We start from the raw sequence: 21,993 nt of genomic DNA, 5'->3' as shown, positions 1-21,993 counted from the left end.
CAGGGTGTCCCCAACAACATTCATTATTTTTTCATCAGTGGGGAGGGGCGACTGACGACGACACGTGACTTTTGACGTCACCACTCTTTGCAACCGAATGTTTATATATATTATAAATTGCCGGCTTGATAAGTGCGAGCCAGTAGCCCAGTCGGTAGAGTTGCGCTCTCAGATCATTAATCTCGGGGTTTGGGGTTCGAGCCCAAGGTTGTCCCCAACAACATTTATTGTTTTCGTTTGTGGACAGGGGCGACGACTTGTGACTTTTGACGTCCCCACCCTTTTTCAACCGATGGTTTATATGTATTATAAATTCCTTGTGCGATAAGTGCGAGCCAGTAGCCCACCCCGTAGAGTTGCGCTCTCAGATCATTAATCTCGGGGATTGGTGTTCGAGCCCCAGGCTGTCCCCAACAACATTTTTTTTTTACGTCAGTGGGGAGGGGCGACTGACGACGATACGTGACTTTTGACGTCACCACTCTTTGCAACCGAATGTTTATATATTTTATAAATATCCGGTTTGATGAGTGCGAGCCAGTAGCCCAGTCGGTAGAGTTGCCCAACAACAATTTTTTTTTTACGTCAGTGGGGAGGGGCGACTGACGACGATACGTGACTTTTGACGTCACCACTCTTTGCAACCGAATGTTTATATATTTTATAAATATCCGGTTTGATGAGTGCGAGCCAGTAGCCCAGTCGGTAGAGTTGCCCAACAACAATTTTTTTTTTCGTCAGTGGGGAGGGGCGACTGACGACGACACGTGACTTTTCACGTCACCACCCTTTTTCAACCGAATGTTTATATATATTATAAATTCCTGGTGCGATAAGTGCGAGCCAGTAGCCCACCCCGTAGAGTTGCGCTCTCAGATCATTAATCTCGGGGATTGGTGTTCGAGCCCCAGGCTGTCCCCAACAACATTTTTTTTTTTACGTCAGTGGGGAGGGGCGACTGACGACGATACGTGACTTTTGACGTCACCACTCTTTGCAACCGAATGTTTATATATTTTATAAATATCCGGTTTGATAAGTGCGAGCCAGTAGCCCAGTCGGTAGAGTTGCGCTCTCAGATCATTAATCTCGGGGTTTGGGGTTCGAGCCCCAGGTAGTCCCAACAACATTTATTTATTTTCGTCATTGGGGAGGGGCGACTGACGACGACACGTGACTTTTGACGTCACCACTCTTTGCAACCGAATGTTTATATATATTATAAATTGCCGGCTTGATAAGTGCGAGCCAGCAGCCCGGTCGGTAGAGTTGCGCTCTCAGATCATTAATCTCGGGGTTTGGGGTTCGAGCCCCAGGTAGTCCCCAACAACATATTTTTTTTTTTCGTCAGTGGGAGGGGCGACTGACGACGACACGTGACTTTTCACGTCACCACCCTTTTTCAACCGAATGTTTATATATTTTATAAATATCCGGTTTGATGAGTGCGAGCCAGTAGCCCAGTCGGTAGAGCTCCCAACAACAATTTTTTTTTTCGTCAGTGGGGAGGGGCGACTGACGACGACACGTGACTTTTCACGTCACCACCCTTTTTCAACCGAATGTTTATATATATTATAAATTCCTGGTGCGATAAGTGCGAGCCAGTAGCCCACCCCGTAGAGTTGCGCTCTCAGATCATTAATCTCGGGGATTGGTGTTCGAGCCCCAGGCTGTCCCCAACAACATTTTTTTTTTTACGTCAGTGGGGAGGGGCGACTGACGACGATACGTGACTTTTGACGTCACCACTCTTTGCAACCGAATGTTTATATATTTTATAAATATCCGGTTTGATAAGTGCGAGCCAGTAGCCCAGTCGGTAGAGTTGCGCTCTCAGATCATTAATCTCGGGGTTTGGGGTTCGAGCCCCAGGTAGTCCCCAACAACATTTATTTATTTTCGTCATTGGGGAGGGGCGACTGACGACGACACGTGACTTTTGACGTCACCACTCTTTGCAACCGAATGTTTATATATATTATAAATTGCCGGCTTGATAAGTGCGAGCCAGCAGCCCAGTCGGTAGAGTTGCGCTCTCAGATCATTAATCTCGGGGTTTGGGGTTCGAGCCCCAGGTAGTCCCCAACAACATTTTTTTTTTCGTCAGTGGGAGGGGCGACTGACGACGACACGTGACTTTTCACGTCACCACCCTTTTTCAACCGAATGTTTATATATATTATAAATTGCCGGCTTGATAAGTGCGAGCCAGTAGCCCAGTCGGTAGAGTTGCGCTCTCAGATCATTAATCTCGGGGTTCGGGGTTCGAGCCCCAGGTAGTCCCCATCAACACTCCTTTTTTTCGTCAGTTGGGAGGGGCGACTGTCGACGATACGTGACTTTTGACGTCACCACCCTTTTCAACCGAATGTTTATATATATTATAAATTCTCAGCTCTATATGTGCGAGCCAGCAGCCCAGTCGGTAGAGTTCGGCTCTCAGATCATCAACCTCGGGGAATGGGGCTCGAGTCCAAGGTTGTCCCCAACAACGTTTTTTTTTCGTCAGAGCAGAGTGGTTGGGGAGGGGCGACTGACGACGACACGTGACTTTTGACGTTTCCACCCTTTGCAACCGGAGGTTTATATATATAATAAATTCCCAGCTTGAAAAGTGCAAGCCGGTAGCCCTGTCGGTAGAGTTGCGCTCTCAGATCATCAATCTCGGGGTTGGGGGATCAAGTCCAAGGTTGTCCCCAACAATATTTATTTTTTTCCGTCAGAGCAGAGGGGTTTGGGAGGACTGACGACGTCACGTGACTTTTGACGTCACCACCCTTTGCGAACGGAGATTTATATATATATTATAAATTCTCTGCTTGAAAAGTGCGAGCCAGTAGCCCAGTCGGTAGAGTTGCGCTCTCAGATAATTAATCTCGGGGTTTGGGGTTCGAGCCCCAGGGTGTCCACAACAACATTCATTTTTTTTCATCAGTGAAGAGGGGCGACTGACGACGACACGTGACTTTTGACGTCACCACTCTTTGCAACCGAATGTTTATATATATTATAAATTGCCGGCTTGATAAGTGCGAGCCAGTAGCCCAGTCGGTAGAGTTGCGCTCTCAGATGATTAATCTCGGGGTTTGGGGTTCGAGCCCCAGGGTGTCCCCAACAACATTCATTTTTTTTTCATCAGTGGGGAGGGGCGACTGACGACGACACGTGACTTTTGACGTCCCCACCCTTTTTCAATCGATGGTTTATATGTATTATAAATTCCTTGTGCGATCAGTGCGAGCCAGTAGCCCACCCCGTAGAGTTGCGCTCTCAGATAATTAATCTCGGGGATTGGTGTTCGAGCCCCAGGCTGTCCCCAACAACATTTTTTTTTTACGTCAGTGGGGAGGGGCGACTGACGACGATACGTGACTTTTGACGTCACCACTCTTTGCAACCGAATGTTTATATATTTTATAAATATCCGGTTTGATAAGTGCGAGCCAGTAGCCCAGTCGGTAGAGTTGCCCTCTCAGATCATTAATCTCGGGGTTTGGGGTTCGAGCCCCAGGCTGTCCCCAACAACATTTTTTTTTCGTCAGTGGGGAGGGGCGACTGACGACGATACGTGACTTTTGACGTCACCACTCTTTGCAACCGAATGTTTATATATATTATAAATTGCCGGCTTGATAAGTGCGAGCCAGTAGCCCAGTCGGTAGAGTTGCGCTCTCAGATCATTAATCTCGGGGTTTGGGGTTCGAGCCCCTGGTTGTCCCCAACAACATTTATTGTTTTCGTTTGTGGAGAGGGGCGACGACACGTGACTTTTGACGTCCCCACCCTTTTTCAACCGATGGTTTATATGTATTATAAATTCCTTGTGCGACAAGTGCGAGCCAGTAGCCCACCCCGTAGAGTTGCGCTCTCAGATCATTAATCTCGGGGATTGGTGTTCGAGCCCCAGGCTGTCCCCAACAACATTTTTTTTACGTCAGTGGGGAGGGGCGACTGACGACGACACGTGACTTTTGACGTCACCACTCTTTGCAACCGAATGTTTATATATTTTATAAATATCCGGTTTGATAAGTGCGAGCCAGTAGCCCAGTCGGTAGAGTTGCCCTCTCAGATCATTAATCTCGGGGTTTGGGGTTCGAGCCCCAGGCTGTCCCAAACAACATTTTTTTTTGACGTTAGTGGGGAGGGGCGACTGACGACGATACGTGACTTTTGACGTCACCACTCTTTGCAACCGAATGTTTATATATTTTATAAATATCCGGTTTGATAAGTGCGAGCCAGTAGCCCAGTCGGTAGAGTTGCGCTCTCAGATCATTAATCTCGGGGTTTGGGGTTCGAGCCCCAGGTAGTCCCCAACAACATTTTTTTTTTTCGTCAGTGGGGAGGGGCGACTGACGACGACACGTGACTTTTGACGTCACCACCCTTTTTCAACAAAATGTTTATATATATTATAAATTGCCGGCTTGATAAGTGCGAGCCAGCAGCCCAGTCGGTAGAGTTGCGCTCTCAGATCATTAATCTCGGGGTTTGGGGTTCGAGCCCCAGGGTGTCCCCAACAACATTCATTTTTTTTTTCATCAGTGGGGAGGGGCGACTGACGACGACACGTGACTTTTGACGTCACCACTCTTTGCAACCGAATGTTTATATATATTATAAATTGCCGGCTTGATAAGTGCGAGCCAGTAGCCCAGTCGGTAGAGTTGCCCTCTCAGATCATTAATCTCGGGGTTTCGGGTTCGAGCCCCAGGTAGTCCCCAACAACATTTTTTTTTTTTCGTCAATGGGGAGGGGCGACTGACGACGACAGGTGACTTTTGACGTCACCACCCTTTTTCAACAAAATGTTTATATATATTATAAATTGCCGGCTTGATAAGTGCGAGCCAGCAGCCCAGTCGGTAGAGTTGCGCTCTCAGATCATTAATCTCGGGGTTCGGGGTTCGAGCCCCAGGCTGTCCCCAACAACATTTTTTTTTTACGTCAGTGGGGAGGGGCGACTGACGACGATACGTGACTTTTGACGTCACCACTCTTTGCAACCGAATGTTTATATATTTTATAAATATCCGGTTTGATAAGTGCGAGCCAGTAGCCCAGTCGGTAGAGTTGCCCTCTCAGATCATTAATCTCGGGATTTGGGGTTCGAGCCCAAGGCTGTCCCCAACAACATTTTTTTTTTACGTTAGTGGGGAGGGGCGACTGACGACGATACGTGACTTTTGACGTCACCACTCTTTGCAACCGAATGTTTATATATTTTATAAATATCCGGTTTGATAAGTGCGAGCCAGTAGCCCAGTCGGTAGAGTTGCGCTCTCAGATCATTAATCTCGGGGTTTGGGGTTCGAGCCCCAGGTAGTCCCCAACAACTTTTTTTTTTTTCGTCAGTGGGGAGGGGCGACTGACGACGACACGTGACTTTTCACGTCACCACCCTTTTTCAACAAAATGTTTATATATATTATAAATTGCCGGCTTGATAAGTGCGAGCCAGCAGCCCTGTCGGTAGAGTTGCGCTCTCAGATCATTAATCTCGGGGTTCGGGGTTCGAGCCCCAGGCTGTCCCCAACAACATTTTTTTTTTACGTCAGTGGGGAGGGGCGACTGACGACGATACGTGACTTTTGACGTCACCACTCTTTGCAACCGAATGTTTATATATTTTATAAATATCCGGTTTGATAAGTGCGAGCCAGTAGCCCAGTCGGTAGAGTTGCCCTCTCAGATCATTAATCTCGGGGTTTGGGGTTCGAGCCCAAGGCTGTCCCCAACAACATTTTTTTTTTACGTTAGTGGGGAGGGGCGACTGACGACGATACGTGACTTTTGACGTCACCACTCTTTGCAACCGAATGTTTATATATTTTATAAATATCCGGTTTGATAAGTGCGAGCCAGTAGCCCAGTCGGTAGAGTTGCGCTCTCAGATCATTAATCTCGGGGTTTGGAGTTCGAGCCCCAGGTAGTCCCCAACAACTTTCTTTTTTTTTTCGTCAGTGGGGAGGGGCGACTGACGACGACACGTGACTTTTCACGTCACCACCCTTTTGCAACCGGAGGTTTATATATATAATAAATTCCCAGCTTGAAAAGTGCAAGCCGGTAGCCCTGTCGGTAGAGTTGCGCTCTCAGATCATAAATTTCGAGGCTGGGGGTTCGAGCCCTAGGTTGTCCCAAACAACATTTAATTTTTTTCGTCAGAGCAGAGGGGGTGGGGAGGGGTGACTGACAACGACACGTAACTTTTGACGTCACCACCTTTTGCAACCGGAGGTTTATATATATAAACGGGGGATGACGCCACGCAAACCCCGTCGAATTGCGCGCTACGACACGGACAATTCCGCCGGGCAGTGCGCGTAAATATTGGAAAATATTTTTCTTCGTAGACATATTTTCTTGAAGCAAAACAATCCAACATCAATGTGGTAAAGAACAACAAACTAAATAAAACATTAAGGTCTAAAATACATAATTTTGTTGTTGATCGTCTGCCACTGTGCACTTCGTTTATATTTTTCGCCATACCGATCGATAATCAGAGGTCAGCGGTACATGCATAATGCAAAAACGCGTCTCAGTAATGGCGGGAAAGAAAGAGGGCGCCCTTTCGTAAACCGCGCTTGGATTTAACCAAGGGCAAGCCGATGTAATCATCATGGATTTCAGCAAAGCGTTTGACCTTGTTCCAAATCAGATTACTATCAAAGCTGAAACATGTTGGGATCTCTGGCTCTTTCCACGACTGGACCAACATTTTCCTTACAAAAAGATCTCAACAAGTAGTCCTAGAGGGCAGTTCATCCAATTCAATACCTGTGATATCAGGAGTGCCCCAGCCCCAGGGCAATGTTCTTGGACCGCTATACTCTTTACTTTGTGTCTCAACGACCTTCCGGAAGGAATTTCATCTCAAGTGAGACTTCTTGCAGATGTGAAGTCCGAACAACGGAAGACAACCAGAAACTACAACACAACATCGATACTCTTTCATACCAAGAACAGCAGCTCAGTGGAACTTACTTCCTACAGATGTCAGGGAAGCTACTTCAGTGGAGTCCTTTAAGTCAAGGCTCCATGAGATGCAGTTGTCTTCAACACTAAGGGGGCCTACTAACAAAATTGTATAGGGACTCTTCTAGTCGTGCACCACGAGCCTGCAAACCGTATATTCCGTAAAGACAGATATTCTGGAATAAATGGTAGTGCCATCAGAACGATTTGTTTATTAGGCCAAAAAAAAAAAGTCTCCGGTTTCTGGTATGCGCGCGCGTCGCCGTAGCCATGCGCGTCGGCAAAATGAAAACTTTTTTTTCAATGAAAGATGATTTCTCAAAACCACCAAACTCACTGGTTTGAATGGAATCCTGCTGCTGCACAATTTTAACGTGTTTTTAGATTGGGTTATGGTCGAGAAGCTTTATGTGGCCTCTCTGGACTCCCATATATTTGCACTAAGTTTAGTCGGGCACCATTTGCAGTCATCAGCCGACATTTGAAGCAAAAAAATCAGGTAAAAAAAAAAAAAAGCCGCGTCGCCGCACCACTTTTTTGACAAACTCCATACCAGAAACAGGAGACTTTTTTTGTGCATAAGATTCGGAGTGCCAATGCACAGACAATCAGACAGTCACGCCAGTAGTCATGCCAGTGCAGTGGCTAGGGCGATCGTGTAGTTACGGGCCCGGTTCCTATGAAAGGGAACAATTTATTTGACTTATCAGACTACATGTAGTTGGCGACATTAACAACATGCAGGTATGTCATAGATATAGGGCAGGGTTTCAAATTTTTGAGTGAAATTCGGGGGTAAAATGACGATGACAACGACAAAACGCAACACGAAAAAATAAAGATGACGACATGCGCGCTGAATCGGAGTCCGAGAACGCAATTCTTTCCTCTACCGAAGAAACTGTTCAAAATGACAAAAAAAAGTGTCATTAGAATTGAGAGAAGTCTGCTTTAGGTTAAAAAGCTCATTTTTGAGTGATAACAAACCCTGGACTCTAATTTGATCGAAACTAAACAGAGGCCCTACGGGTGCACGCCTGTAAATAGGCCAAAAATCCGTTCGCCGAGCTCAGGAATAAAAGTTATTCCCTCAAAATGTTCTATATTAGAGAGTTTTGAGAGCCATAAAATTGGGGAATTAAAGAGATATGGTAATGAACCTCTGGCTCGGACTTGGGGCTTCCAATTCTGAGCATGCTATTGGGCTCGAAAGTGGCGCAATTTTGCCATGTTGTGGCGGGATCCTTTTTCAAGATGGCTATATACTTTTCCGCTTTGGGGAAAATAGGCAACCTCGTCCCCAGTGCTTACTTTATTTCCAACTGCGTTTCCAATAGTAAACCCTGGATAGGAAACTTTCTTCCTGTATCCTGATTGGATACCGCAATTGGCTAGTAATGTATTTTTATCGTGTACTTGGTGCTATTATTCACAACGTGCAGTACGTGTTTTCGCGATCATTCGTCCACGCCTTCTCGAAAATACTAATTTCCTTTCCAATTTGCTCATATTAATATGAAATATGATACTGCATGTTGTCTCGATAAGATCGTAACAATTTGATTTCAAAAATCGTGTTTTCGCAACTCACGCCGTGCTTGCGCTGCTACGAATTGACTCTGTGTTTACCCCAGAAACCGCATACAAAAACAAACGCTAATGTGTAACGCATATCCAGGCACCAGACTGTTCCTCATTTGCATACGTGTTCAAAAATCTTGCACATGCAAATGATCCAATACCAGGGTGAGAGAGCAGGTTTGCCCCCCTACACTACACGATCGCCATGGCTATAGACCCGTGAACGCTCATATATCTGGACTGAACAGTAAGCGTTCGTATGGGCTCCATGCCCTTCTACTTCTTTGGAATGACAAATCCTATGCCACTCGAAGTTCTTGGATTGATATAAGCTCTTATGCAAGTTCTGATCATCCAGTGCAGTGTAAGTGGAAGGTCTCCAACCGGGATTTCGAGCATGTCGCAAGTCCAGAGAATATAAACAAACGCTATGAAATGCCTCTATGTGTGAACAGATTTGTAATGGCATATAGAGTTTCATGCTTTTATCACAAAGTGCACAATTATGTCCCTGTATGCCGCTCCTCTAGTAGTTCTAAAGTCCGTTTGTCCGTGGCAAAATGGTTTTCAGTCCGTTGATGTTCAATTACGAAATCAGTATTCATCATTTGGTCATTTTGGGAATACGTTCCTTTGTGACACTAATCAGTCCATTTTAACTGACAAAAGAAGACGTTCACAACGGAAAAAACAAACCTTTCGCTATGCGCCTGAAAAGCGGATGGTCACTTTGAGCTTTTGTACATAATTATTTCGAGGGAACGAAATAATTATTTCGAGGGAATGAAAACATATTTCGAGGGGACGAAATAATATTTCGAGGGAACGAAATAATGTTTCGAGGGAACGAAATGATTTCGAGGGAACAAAATAATATTTCGAGGGAACGAAATAAAAAAAACAACAATCATCATGCCTGTCCCTTGAGGGGCTCCGTTCTTTAGGGGCTCCATACCTTATTGATTGCATTGCTTGTTCTCCCCCGCCCCCCGAAAAATATTGATAAACATTGCTAAATCTCAACGTACTATTTGCATTGACACTACTTTAATTCCCCTTTTTAATTCATTTATTCGTTCATTCGTTTATTCCTTTATTTATATTTAAATTAATTTCTTGGTATATTCGTCTTTTCACAGTTTCTTTTCTTCATAATTTTTTCTTCATCAACACCTAATGTCCTATAATTCACCTTAGCGTTTAATGCCCGTTTACCAACCTGCCGTAAGCGGCGCCCTTCCTTCCCCGTAGCCCCAATTTGATGACGTCATCGTGTTTCACTGGACACCGTACAAATAGATACCCAGTGTCCTGTCTGCTCTAGTATCTTTGCACCTACAGTCCTACATAAAATGCCTCATAGAGGAGAGTGGCGCAATTTTTTACATCTGTCCTCCCATTAATATGGGGCATCGCGATCAGCAGTTTCTTCTTTTGCTGAGCATAAAACTTATCTGGATAGATGATAGCCGAAAGGCCAGTCCAAAAGGAGGGGAGGGGTTATTAGTATATGATGAATAATCAGTTAGTAATGTAAGAAAAACTTAACATGACAAATAGTGCATTGTGGAATAAAAAAACACAATCTTCTGTCATCAGAAAGGCCGAACAGGAAGCTCTGAGGAATGCCCGAAGCTATACTACTGGTGTCTATAATCTAGTTGCTACTATTGGGCTATATTTATTCACCAAGTCGGCAGTCAATCAAAGAATCAAAGAGGACTAATTGTAAGTTAAAAGTCACTGCCAAATCAAGCGGGATCAAGTTTGGATACAGTCATTTCCAATGGACAGCCAACAAGTTCATATTAGGGCACCCCACCCATGCATGCATGGGTGTCGCCAGGATTTATTAAAGGGGGGGGGGGGGACAAAGCACATTTCGCCCCAAAATCCTTTTACTTTCGCTAGATGATATTCTCAATTTATTATTTGTTCTTGTGGGGGGGGGGGGGGCCTCGCGACGCCCGTGCATGCATAATGGAGATGGTCACTTGGATGCTGCATAATGGTCAAGTTTCTCGAATTTGCTCAAAGAAAAATAAACAAAAACTGAATGTTTACCCCAACGTTACTCACAACATTTGTTTTGTCCACAGATTCTGATGACATCTCACATGCTATAGACAAACAATTTTTTTCTAGAAGACAACATTATTACAGACATTTAATTACAGAAATTTCTACGAGACAGATAGTAATGTAGTAGGTCACTCCTTTTGCTCGATCTAAAAAAATCAATGAAAAATTCATAATCCATTACTAATTAACTTTAAACATTCTTGTGTTAATATCCATTGATTGTTCTCATTACACTGCACTATGAGTTGGACCTAACCTAATCTTTGGATCTTTCGAATATGTTATCTCATCCGTCTTAGCCTTTTCTCGTGAATTCGGAGAGTCTTAACGATCCTTTCTTGGCATCACACGCACAAAGACATTTTGTGGCTCCAGCATTGTCATCTTCCCGAACGTCAGAGGGATCTACGTGAGGAGGGAAAAAGATAAAGTCATACACGTATGGTGTTTTGCATGAAGTGGTGGCGTAAATGACGTCTTTCGTTACCAAACCCTTCTACAGGGGTGTCTAACAAAACCGAACCCTCTCACAGCCCCCCTCTTTTTCACAGCTTGAAAGAAATACCTCGCAATGTATCGAAACATTATGCGGAGAGTATTATACTATAGTTCATTTGCTTTTCAGTTTTCACCAACGAGAAAATCGTGCCAATGGGGTAAATTCTTATTCATTTTATTGAGTTGTGGCCAATTCAAAATAAGTGCCGTTTTTCAATCTGTCTACGACCTCATCATTGTCATTTGTAGGGATGTAAAAATGATTTGGAGTGAGGCTGTTTTTGCTTTAGCCCTAGCCCGACTGCCACTGTTAACAAGGCTACCAAGTGCCGTCTGGTGCCAATCATTTATCATGATTGTGACTTCGTATTCATGAGATGGGGATCAACACTACGTGAGTTCGGACTTCAACCAATCACCAGTGCGTTGAAGTTTAATTTAAAAAACAACTTGGCCTATATAGAATCTGCAAGCAAATTCATCGAAAAATTGTACTGTCTGAAAGTAAGTGAACAGTTAGTAATGGCCAGGAGTTGTGTACAACATAAATGATTATTTTGTCCAAGCAGTACAATTTTCAAGACGTGAAAAATCAGACATATTTTCCAGTTAGTGTTTTAGGATAGCATGCAAGTCTGACGCTGTTCACAGTGACGGTGACCGCTCGATTGTCCGACGGTTCGATTGTCCGAATGTTCGATAGTCCGAAGGTTGAAAAGTCCGAAGGTTCGAGATCCGAAGGGCTCCTTATATAATCCGAAAACAGAATGAAGTTAAATAATGAAAGGTTCGGCGGCCCAAAGAAACGATTAAGTTCGATAGTCCAAATCGACAATAAGGTTCGACTGTCCGAATTGAGCATTATAAATGAACATTATAATTATACGAACTAGCGTGCCTGAATTCGCAAAGTATAAACAAATCGGTGTTTCAGGGAAATCCGAAAGCGGATTAATGAACCTTCAGGCTATTGAACATTGTTTTTCGTTTCGGACTGTTGAACCTTCGGACTAATATTTGGACCACCGAACCTTCGGACAAATGAACCTTCGGATTATCGAACCTTCGAACTATCGCATCAAATGCTGGGATTTACGAACCTCATTTCATTTTCGGACTAATATCCCCGGCTGTGGGAAATTTGTGTATTCGGACTATATATCGACCCTTTGGATCAATAACCCTTTGGACTACGGAGCCTTCGTATAGTGACATAACAAGAGGCGAATATCATCAGTCGACAGAGGCAGTCGGACTACTGCTGCACCTATACAGCTATACCGGCGCAGTCCTATAACTTACCGGCGTTTCAGGGCATGCCTCGAAGCGGTATTTCTGGAAGACGCGGGTCATGAAGACCTTTGCGAGGAGCATGACGAATTTGACGGCGATGCAGATACGTGGACCGGCGCCGAAGACAATCCACCCCAGTGGGTTGACAGAGTCCTTATTCTGGGGGCTGAATCTGAAAATGTAGAAACAGGGAATAGGTTAGCACGGACATCCAGGAACTTCTGAAAATCTCCTTATTTTGTTCCTAAACCTGTTTTTCATTTTAAACTGAATGGTTCAAGTTTGGAGTGATGTATGATTACCCATAGCTACCTGTGAAAGTTCACGTGCTAATGAAAAGATGCTTTCACCGGCTGACATAATCCTTCGCTGCCCTATATGGCTTCATGTACATTAAGTGTCATTTAGCAATGTTGACTGCTGTGATGTCGGGTTTTCACAGCACATAGCACCGAAAGTGAAGGTTATATGCACCCAGTCAGAGGGGTTAAAAACGTCATATCCCACATCACAGCGGCCAACCATTGTTTTGCCATATCTTGCTTATTGGTCGGGCGATGCCTGGACGGTGATTTGCTCCCCCAACTCTCCACCCTGACACCAAGCCTGGACACACTGATGCCCAAAGCCCATTTGCCAATTTCATGTTTCAGATTTTCTTCAGTTTCCGTATACCTTTCCGGATCAAACTTCTCTGGGTCTGCCCAGATGTCTCCATCATGTTGAATGGGATAAAACGGGATGTTGACCAGAAGTCCTTTCTTCAGGGTGTACTTGCCATAGGTAACAGTCTCTGCGCAGACACGGTCAGCTCTATAGCGACAATCAAAAACAATCAGAAAAACAAACTTAATTGAAAATTGTATTTTTTTTGTATTAGAAAGACACTTTGTGGTCAAGGACAGGGTTCTTTTTCAGTGCTGGTCCGTATATTTGTAGGTGTGGCACCATCACCCCCCCCCCCCCGAAAATATATTTCAGTAAATAAATTGCATCTTTAAATGCACATCCCTCGTTGAGAGGCAAGGGCGGATCCAGTTTTTACTGGGACGGGGGGTAGCTGTCAAGGGGAAGTTTAGCAGGAATATCCTATTTGTTGCGGGAGAGGGGAGGGGAGAGTTGGGGTCATTTGGGATTGATCTAGCACTCGATGGATTTGAAACGTCTTTCTTCCCTTTCAATTAAATGTGCAACCCTGTTTGCCACCCCCTTCAATGAAGCCATAGACAACAGGGGCGGATCAATGCAGGTTGGGATCAAGGGGATGGGGTTGCTGACAAGCTGACAAGAGGGGATTTAGCTGACAAGTTGGGGATTTAGCTGACAAATTGGGGGTTGAGCTGACAATAGGTGGGTTTAGCTGACAAGAGGTGGTTTAGCTGACAAGAGGTAGGTTTAGCTGACAAGAGGTTGGTTTAGCTGACAAGAGGGGGTTTAGCTGACAAGAGGGGATTTACCTGACAAGAGAGGGTTAAGCTGACAAAAGGGGGTTTTGCTGACAAGTTGGGGATTTAGCTGACAAGAGGAGGTTTAGCTAACAATTTGGGGATTAAGATGACAAGAGGGGGTTTAGTTGATAAGAGGGGGTTTGGCTAATAAGCGGGGGTTTAGCTAACGAGGAGGTTTAAGCTGACCAGAGGGGGATTTAACTAGCTGATAAGAGGGGGTTTAGCTGATAAGAGGGGGTTAAGCTGGCGAGGAGGTTTTAGCTGACAAGAGGGGGATTTAACTAGTTGATAAGGTTTAGCTGACAAGATGATTTGCCCATTTGTCCCAAGACTGGCGGGGGGGGGGGGGGGTTAAATCTCCCTGCCTCTGAAAAATGGCAAGGGACTCACAGTAAGGTTGGTGGGTACATGCGGAAGCACTCCTGTATCACCATTTCTAGGTACGTCATTTTGCTCATGGTCTCGTAGGTAATGTCTTCGGGTGTCGGTGCAAGCCTGTCGATCTCTTCAATCATCTTGTCCTGTACTTCGGGACTCAGTGCGAGCTGATAGGTTGCGCATACCAGGAATGTCGACGTTGCCTCGTTGCCTCCAGACAGTAAGATTACATTCTGTCGACAATGGGGAAAAAGTCCCACCAATGCATTGAATCTTTTTTAAAGGCATGAGGGATCGTTAGCATTTATCAGCTCTGTAATTTTTTTTTTCGTAGAAATATCTTTAAAATAATCTGAAACCCTCCCCCTTGCTCTGACACCCAAAAAATTATACTGGTAATAATGTTTCGCCTGTGCACAAAATACGGACAGAGCCAGTGTTAAATATATGGATAGTGTTAATAATCGTCGGATTTGAAAAGTGCCCCCATTGAAAGTATGGTACGATACCCCTCCCACCCCCCTATTGATTTTCGGAGGCCAAGTGTCCGGAGAAAAAACCTGTCTACATTTCAATGTTTTTGCTGATCAAACCCCCCCCCCCGCGAAAATTCCTGGATCCGCCCCTCATAAGAGTCCAGTTTTCACACAATACACCGGCTCCATGTCATAATGACCTTGAAACAATAGCTTTGTACTATCAAATGAGCAGCTCATTGGCAAACTTGTAGTTGAAGTCAGTTCATTGAACATTTACCGCGCAGAGGAACTCGTTGTAGGTAAGTTTCTTCGGTTTACCGGCAGCCTCCTTGGCCAGCTCTTCTTCAGTCGGAACATCTCCTGGAAACTCTGTGTTCTTCTGGTACATTTCATTCATGGTAACATACTGTAAGTTAGAAAAAAAACCTAAAAGTCAATTATTAGTACTGTGATCATCTGGCAAGAGAAGTAGGCCTACCCTGGGGAAATCTCCCCGTACTCTAAAGAGATGATGTCGCTCCTGTGACTTGGTTTTGCTAATGAACTTTTATTAAAAGAAATTCAATGTTACATTGGTATTTTTTACGTCAATTATTGGTCTCTTTCTTATCATTGTCATTATATTTCACCTACCCCTGCGGCACCCTCGCGCCGCTGTCGTATCTGGACTCCTCCTTGAAAAGAATCCTCTATGATTTTCTTGAAGAAGTTCACCGCGTCTTTAGGGATAATGTTGGACCCCATCATTTCGAAAAGCGGTCCCAGTATTGGAAAGATGACTGTAAATAGATAAAACACCAATTATTTGCGAGTTCAGGAAATAATTAGTTTTTGGAATATGTTCCCATTTATGATGTTCGACTGCTTTGGATTGATGTAAAAAGTACTTAATGACACTGAGAGGTCTCCCTTGTTTTGAGTTTGTTTTGAAGGAAAACGTCAACCCTTTGGCTACGGCTTGCAGTATACACACGTTTCTATGGCAACACAGTGCAGCCGGCTTTGGCCACATCACATTGACTTGTAAGCCGCAGCCTCAGACACGGCCTTAATACCAAGTTTTGTGTCTGTAGTCTGGTTCCTATGAAAAACTAATACTTACTTGGGATCAACGTGATCATGGATGGCTGGAATGCTTTCTCCACCTTGGTCACAAACGGATGGTCAAGATTGGCCTGACACTGGACATCCAGACCGTAGATAATAGCCATGATGGTTTGGATGAAGAAGCCCAGATAATTCCTGGGAATACAGACAGAAATGGTAACTGAAGCATTACAGGGCACAAAAATGTTTTGTAAACCAATTTGATTTTTTTTTTTTTTAATTTTTTTTATTTGCCAAAAAGACTTCATCTCAGCAAAAAAAACCATGTTTTTAAATAAGACATTACAAAAATTGAGTAGTGGATTATCTAAACTAACTGCATGAGAAAAATGCTTTGGTTTTATTGGTTGAAGAATTGGTCCATCCAAGGAACTAGATAACTTGTTCTGTTCTTTGAGGAGACCCGCACTTACTTCTTTGTGTTGAGCGGTTTGTTTTCGGCGTGAGACTTTCCCATGTTGTCCAGGAGAGGGCCGCAACAATCGCTGAATATTTCCACCATCTGAGTATAAGTACAGAAAGAAAGCCAAATAAATTATGTATGACACCTTTCCATGGGTATGGTGTATACATGTCTAATTCGCCTACCAGTTTGTCCGACTGGAATGTAATAAGGCATAGTCACACCAATCCCAGATATCCTTTCTATCGAACGTTTCTATTGGGCAACAACGGTGGGTTGTATAACTTTCGACTAACCACAACGCTCAATAGATCGTTTATGTTTCAGTCATCTTTGATGTGTGTGCTTTAAATCTGTGCAAAAGGGATACACATAAGTATGACCTCTTGTGCAGTCGTTAACATAATTATATAGCAAAACACACATCAAAGATGTGTGCTGAGTGCAATTGAAATACAAAAAAAATTAACATACAGATTAACGGTAGCAACATTGTGACAAATCTCTCTTGTGAGTTTGTGAGGTTCTGGAAAGAACCGAGGAAACTGAGGTTCTGAAAAGAGCCACACGGTTTTTTTTCTTCAAAACCTCACATACTCACAAAAAAGATTTGTCATATGGTGCTTCCATTAATCGTTATGCTATTGTTGTCTTCACCGTGCAAACCTTCAAATCCTATGTTTCCCCGTACAGGTGTCACTTGGCAGATTGTCAACCATTGCTTGTACTCACAGTTGGTACAACCTTTGTACTCGGACATAATTAAATAATAACAATACATGTAATAATATAATGTGTACATGTACTTATAAAGCGCGCTTATTATAGACCATTATTATATTGCGGCCATTTGGATTTTTCCCATTCCAATCAACGTTACCAAAAAGAGGCTGGAAGGAAAAATAGTCTGGTTCCTTTTTGCGCAAAAAAAATTAGCATTCAGTACTGTAATTGGAGACAGCGAACATGACTGAAATGGTGGCAGCATGATAAAGGTCTATTGATGCTCAAAGCGCTACATCATTATTACGCTGCTCAATTGGGCAAGTGAACCATTCCAAAGACAATCTCAGCTCCCTGGGCGCAAGGCAGCTAAATCATGCATCTCTTTTCTCACAGGAGAAGCAATGAGTGACAAAGTGCCTTAGGCCTACCCAAGGGCACACGCACCGCAATCCCAGGCTTGACTGGAACCTAATTACCCTCGACCACGAATTCAATGCATGCCACGGCCCCAACCCTGGCTATTCGGTTTGAAATGTTTAATGCTGTTTATACCTGTCTGAGCTTGCTTGCGGTGAATGCTGGTGTGATGATGGCACGGACGTCTTTCCATCGTCGGCCTTTCATGTAAAGCAAAGTACCATTCAGTGGGAAACCGGCAGCAGGAATGTCCTGTTATGCGTCAACAGAGTAAAATGACCAACAGACGCATTGCAGTATTGTAAGTTCAGCTCGAGAATAACTAGACTCCCCTCCCTCAAAATAAATAAATTAGCCTCTTTCATCACGTATTAATTCTGTACGACATTCAGTTGGATATCTTGGCCCTTTGGCTTGTTCGAAAATTATCGGCCGGGTTGGATATTTGTACGATATTCAGTTGGATATCCCGGCCTATTAGGCTTACAGTGGTTCGGGAACTGCAGGACGGGTTTAGGTATTTGTAGTACGATATTCAGTTGGAAACCTATAGCCCTATTAGGCTTACCCTTTGGAACGGGAACTATAGGGCGGGTTACTGTACGATATTCAGTTCGATATCTAGGCCCTATTAGACTGGTTCGGGAACTACAGGACGGGTTGGATATTTGAACGATATTCAGTCGGATATCTAGAGGCTCAATTAAGGTTTAACCTGTGATTCGGAAACTATACGGGACAGGTTGGATAATTTTGAGCAATATTCAGTTTGATATCTGGGCCCAATTTATCTTACCCAGTGGTTCGGAAACTTGTTGAAATCGGTCACCAGAACCCTTTTCGCGATGTCAATATCCGACACAAAGAGAATCGGGTATTGGAATTTATATATTCTGCAAGGAGAAGAAAAATCAAGTTTAATACTCCAGTCTCACTCCTTCAACAAGCTTCAACACGTATTCACATTCTTTGGTTTTATTTTCTACTTTATCTTAGACCCCTTTACACAGGACTGCGACCTTTGGGCCTCCCTTGTGCGGCCATAAAACTGGCCAGGTCGCCGTTGGAGGCTCAAAGGAGGCCGAATGGTTGCCTAAGTCGTTCAATTAAAGGTGGTACACAGGATGTTCAAACATCGCCATGGACGCCATGGTCGCCGTAAATTTTTGAACATGTTCAAAACAGTCGCACAAAGGTCGCCAAGGAGGTTGGTTGCTCAAAGGTGGCTCAAATGAGGCAGAAGGGAGGCACAAGCATTGCCGTGGTTGCAGAATGGTTGCACAATGGTCGGCCAATGGTCGCCACGTAAATAGATCCGTTCTGTTGCAAATTTTACCGTCAATCTGGGCGATGCTTCCGCCTCCCTTGTGCCTCAAGGGTCGCCTATGAGGCAGAAGCATGGCTGAATGGTCGACCAGTGATCGCCGTTAGTTGCCGTTGGTCGCCGAAGATGGCACAGAGGAGGCACAATATGGCTGCCCAAACATTGCTCGGGGTCGGTTATGTTGTCTATAATCGCGTTGGTTGCCGTAAGTTGCACAGGGGAAGCACAGGGGAGGCAGGCAAGACGTGGCTCAGTGGACGCACAGGTCGCTCGTAGCTGACATGAAAATGCCCGGAAAATTGCAGTTTAGGTGGTTCAAGGGAGGAACAAGGATCGCTGGAGCAGTTACATAAAAACCCGATTTTCTGGGTTTAGGCGACCATTGAGCGTCCAAAGGTGGTGCAAAGGTCGCAGCCAGGTGTACAGGGGGCCTTAGTGCTTACTGGCCTTTGGATTCCAGAGATCGATATTATAGGCTAATGCCTTTTTCTTTTGAGCAATGCCAAAAATAGCGGGATCAAAGTATCGCATATCAAAAAAGTGCCCAAAGGTCAGCCAGCGTGGAAAGATTATATATTAGGCATATAATGTGGTTCAATTGCACTGAGAAACACACTGGAAACCCATTCCGTCTTGCTTGAGTTCCATTTAGGATAAGGCCTTCCAGTATGGAAGAAATTGTAGATTCTTCCTAGAACGAATTCTTCTCAGAAAAATAAACAGATTCTTCTTCCCAGAACGAATGGGAACAAAATTAATCTTACCCAACTACTTTTCCATATTTCATGACGCATTCCTCGGCATAGAGGTTGTTGCCTTTCTGAAATGTGGAAGGGATTTCATTTGAGCATGGTCATCAAATAGGTCATAATCAAAGTCAAAAATTCATATCGACATTTCGTCGAGTTTGGGAAAGAGACGAACCTTCCGACGACGAACCAACAGGACGGTGAGGTCCTTTGCCCTTTTAGTCAAAATTTTTCTCGCCAAACTCGAAGTTGTTCTTGGAAGAATTTGAAAATGAGTATACAGTTTTTTGTTTTATTTAAATTCATCACAGTAAGTGCCCGAAAGCGACAAATATGACACAAAATTAAAGCTGATGTCATCAACATTAAATATTGTTGTTGTTCGTTTGGCATCCAAAAGGCCTAAGAAAAGAATTAAATGCCAATCAATGGATACAAACACACGCTCGTGTAATTCGAAGAGAATCTTTTCCATTCACTGTCTTTGGTCAAACTGATCGATTTGGACTATTAAAACCGGGATTAACATTGACATTCATAACTGAACTGAAACAACGTCCAACACTTCTGTTGCGCCCCATCCAGGGGCGTAAATCGCTTCACAAAAGTGGGGGGGGGACATACTGTGGTCAGAACCAATGCGAGCGCGAACCTCGAAGCCCTTACGGCCCGAAAACAATTGGATTCTAGATGCTCTATAATCATTGAATCAGCTATTCTATTCTGAGCTAAAGGCGTGGGATTTGGGGCCCGCTTAAGGGCCCCAAAATTTGGGATTCTATAGATGCTCTGTGGTGCTATCTGAGCCAATTTCTGACCACTTTAACCAATATTTTTGATCGAAAGATAGTACACAATAAGGCGCTGTTCAAAATCCTGGGGGACATTTGATATTCAAAGAGTGTGTGTGAAGGGGGGGGGGCAGGGGACATGCCCCCCCCCCCCGCACAGGATTGACGCCCATGGCCCCATCACCCTACGTTTGTCACAAAAACAAACGCCATACGTCTAGTTTTTCTTCTCCCCCTTCCCCCCTTTAACTTTACTATGCATCTAAAAACATTTTGTTTAACTTACCCTCAACCAGTCGATGGCATTGCCCACGATAGGGTAGTATGGGACCACAGGAATTCCCGCCCTTTGGAAAAACTGATGGCACCACCAGTCATAGCTGCATGTGAAAAAAATGTGTTGAGCATCGGAGCAACACAAACCACTATTTAGTCTGTAAACTACGGGTAATGTTAAAAAATGTTCCTTAACTAAATAAAATAATGGCATGTGATAAATTAAGGGCATATATAGGGTTGTTTGCGTTTCATGCATTTTGTCGTTTCCAAAAAAAAGGTAAAGAAGAATGTTCCAAACCTCACCCGTTGAAATTTCAGCTCAGTGGATATAAACACTGTTTATATATACTGAAAAACTGAAACTGAAAAACCATGCACAACCTTTAATTAGATCAAGAAACACAAATTACATGTATGTGGCACTCTATAATTCAAAAACAACCCAGTCAGTTGACTGATCGTCAGAAAAGCACCTATATTTCTTGATTTTTTTTTTCTCGTAAATGACAGCAAACCAGACGGAATAACTTCACGGGGTGTTTAGACTGTAGGACGATTTTAATCCAAATTAGATTGTTAACCGTCATTGAAAAATTCAAAAGCTTCAAAACCTTACGCCAAAAAGATGAGGATGGCACCAATTGCGAGGGTCCAAGTCACGGAAAAAGAATCGCCGAATATCCAGAACGCCATTTTGAATCGAAACGGTGTACGACGTCTCCTGTGTGCTGGCTGTATCAGACACTGCACTGACTGCCATCAAGCGAAGACATTCGTGAACAGACATTGCCAAAAGGGGCAGGTCAAGTATATTTTTATCTCAAAGAGTTATATTTGTCCTTTTTCATTGTGAGTTTATCGCGAAAAAGTGCGCCGGTGTCAACTTTGGAACGCCGAGTTCACCTCGGTGGGTGGCAAATCTATGCCCGACGGTGAAAATGTTGTGACCTGTTTTGGGCGTAATACAGGGTGAATAAAAAAAAAACGAAACCCAAATATCGGGACAGTTATTGTTTTAGTGAAGTTCTGCATGTAGCACTTTAGCCCAAAATAAACGAAACCAAAATGTCGGGACTATTGTTTTAATGAAATTCTGCATGTAACACTTCTAAAATATAGAAAGCCCAATTCATAAGCTTTCTTTTAGTACAAGAATCATTCAAGTCACTTATGTAATTTTTAAGTTACGGAATTTTAAACACAACCACCGTTTTTAAGTTCTGTCCACGGATCGCCATATTTTCAATGGGGAGCGCCGATAAAATCCTAAAATCAGGCACACTATATTATCTACAAATGCACCCTTGTCACGACTATTTCTTTAGGGGGAGACCGTTCGCATGTACATCACAATTCTTCTTTTTGCTAATGCAATTTTGTTTACGGATTTTTTTTGGGGGGGGGGCTAGACAAAAAAAAAATGGGGGGGGGGGCTAAAGACCCCCCTAGCC

At 43.9% G+C, this 21,993-nt stretch overlaps 1 protein-coding gene and 1 long non-coding RNA gene across 2 annotated transcripts; both read right to left on the bottom strand.

Moving 5' to 3' along the window:
• Positions 1-10,217: 10,217 nt before the first annotated feature.
• LOC119742715 (cytochrome P450 3A43-like) lies at positions 10,218-19,371 on the bottom strand. Its single transcript, XM_038218882.1, has 11 exons — positions 19,340-19,371; positions 18,196-18,292; positions 17,535-17,651; positions 16,267-16,355; positions 15,849-15,988; positions 15,380-15,525; positions 15,024-15,152; positions 14,280-14,500; positions 13,117-13,254; positions 12,451-12,613; positions 10,218-11,055 (listed from the first exon to the last, which is right to left on the bottom strand). The coding sequence occupies exons 1-11, from the start codon at positions 19,369-19,371 to the stop codon at positions 10,975-10,977; spliced, it is 1,353 nt and encodes a 450-aa protein (XP_038074810.1). The 3' UTR covers positions 10,218-10,974.
• Positions 19,372-19,487: 116 nt separating this feature from the next.
• On the bottom strand, positions 19,488-21,318 carry LOC119742580. Its single transcript, XR_005272875.1, has 3 exons — positions 21,159-21,318; positions 20,550-20,643; positions 19,488-19,543 (listed from the first exon to the last, which is right to left on the bottom strand). It is a non-coding gene; the product is annotated as an uncharacterized LOC119742580 (long non-coding RNA).
• Positions 21,319-21,993: the final 675 nt, after the last annotated feature.

Source organism: Patiria miniata, unplaced genomic scaffold (assembly GCF_015706575.1).
Source record: "Patiria miniata isolate m_02_andy unplaced genomic scaffold, ASM1570657v1 HiC_scaffold_6, whole genome shotgun sequence".
Taxonomy (NCBI): domain Eukaryota; kingdom Metazoa; phylum Echinodermata; class Asteroidea; order Valvatida; family Asterinidae; genus Patiria; species Patiria miniata.
This window is presented reverse-complemented; position numbering and strand designations above follow the sequence as displayed.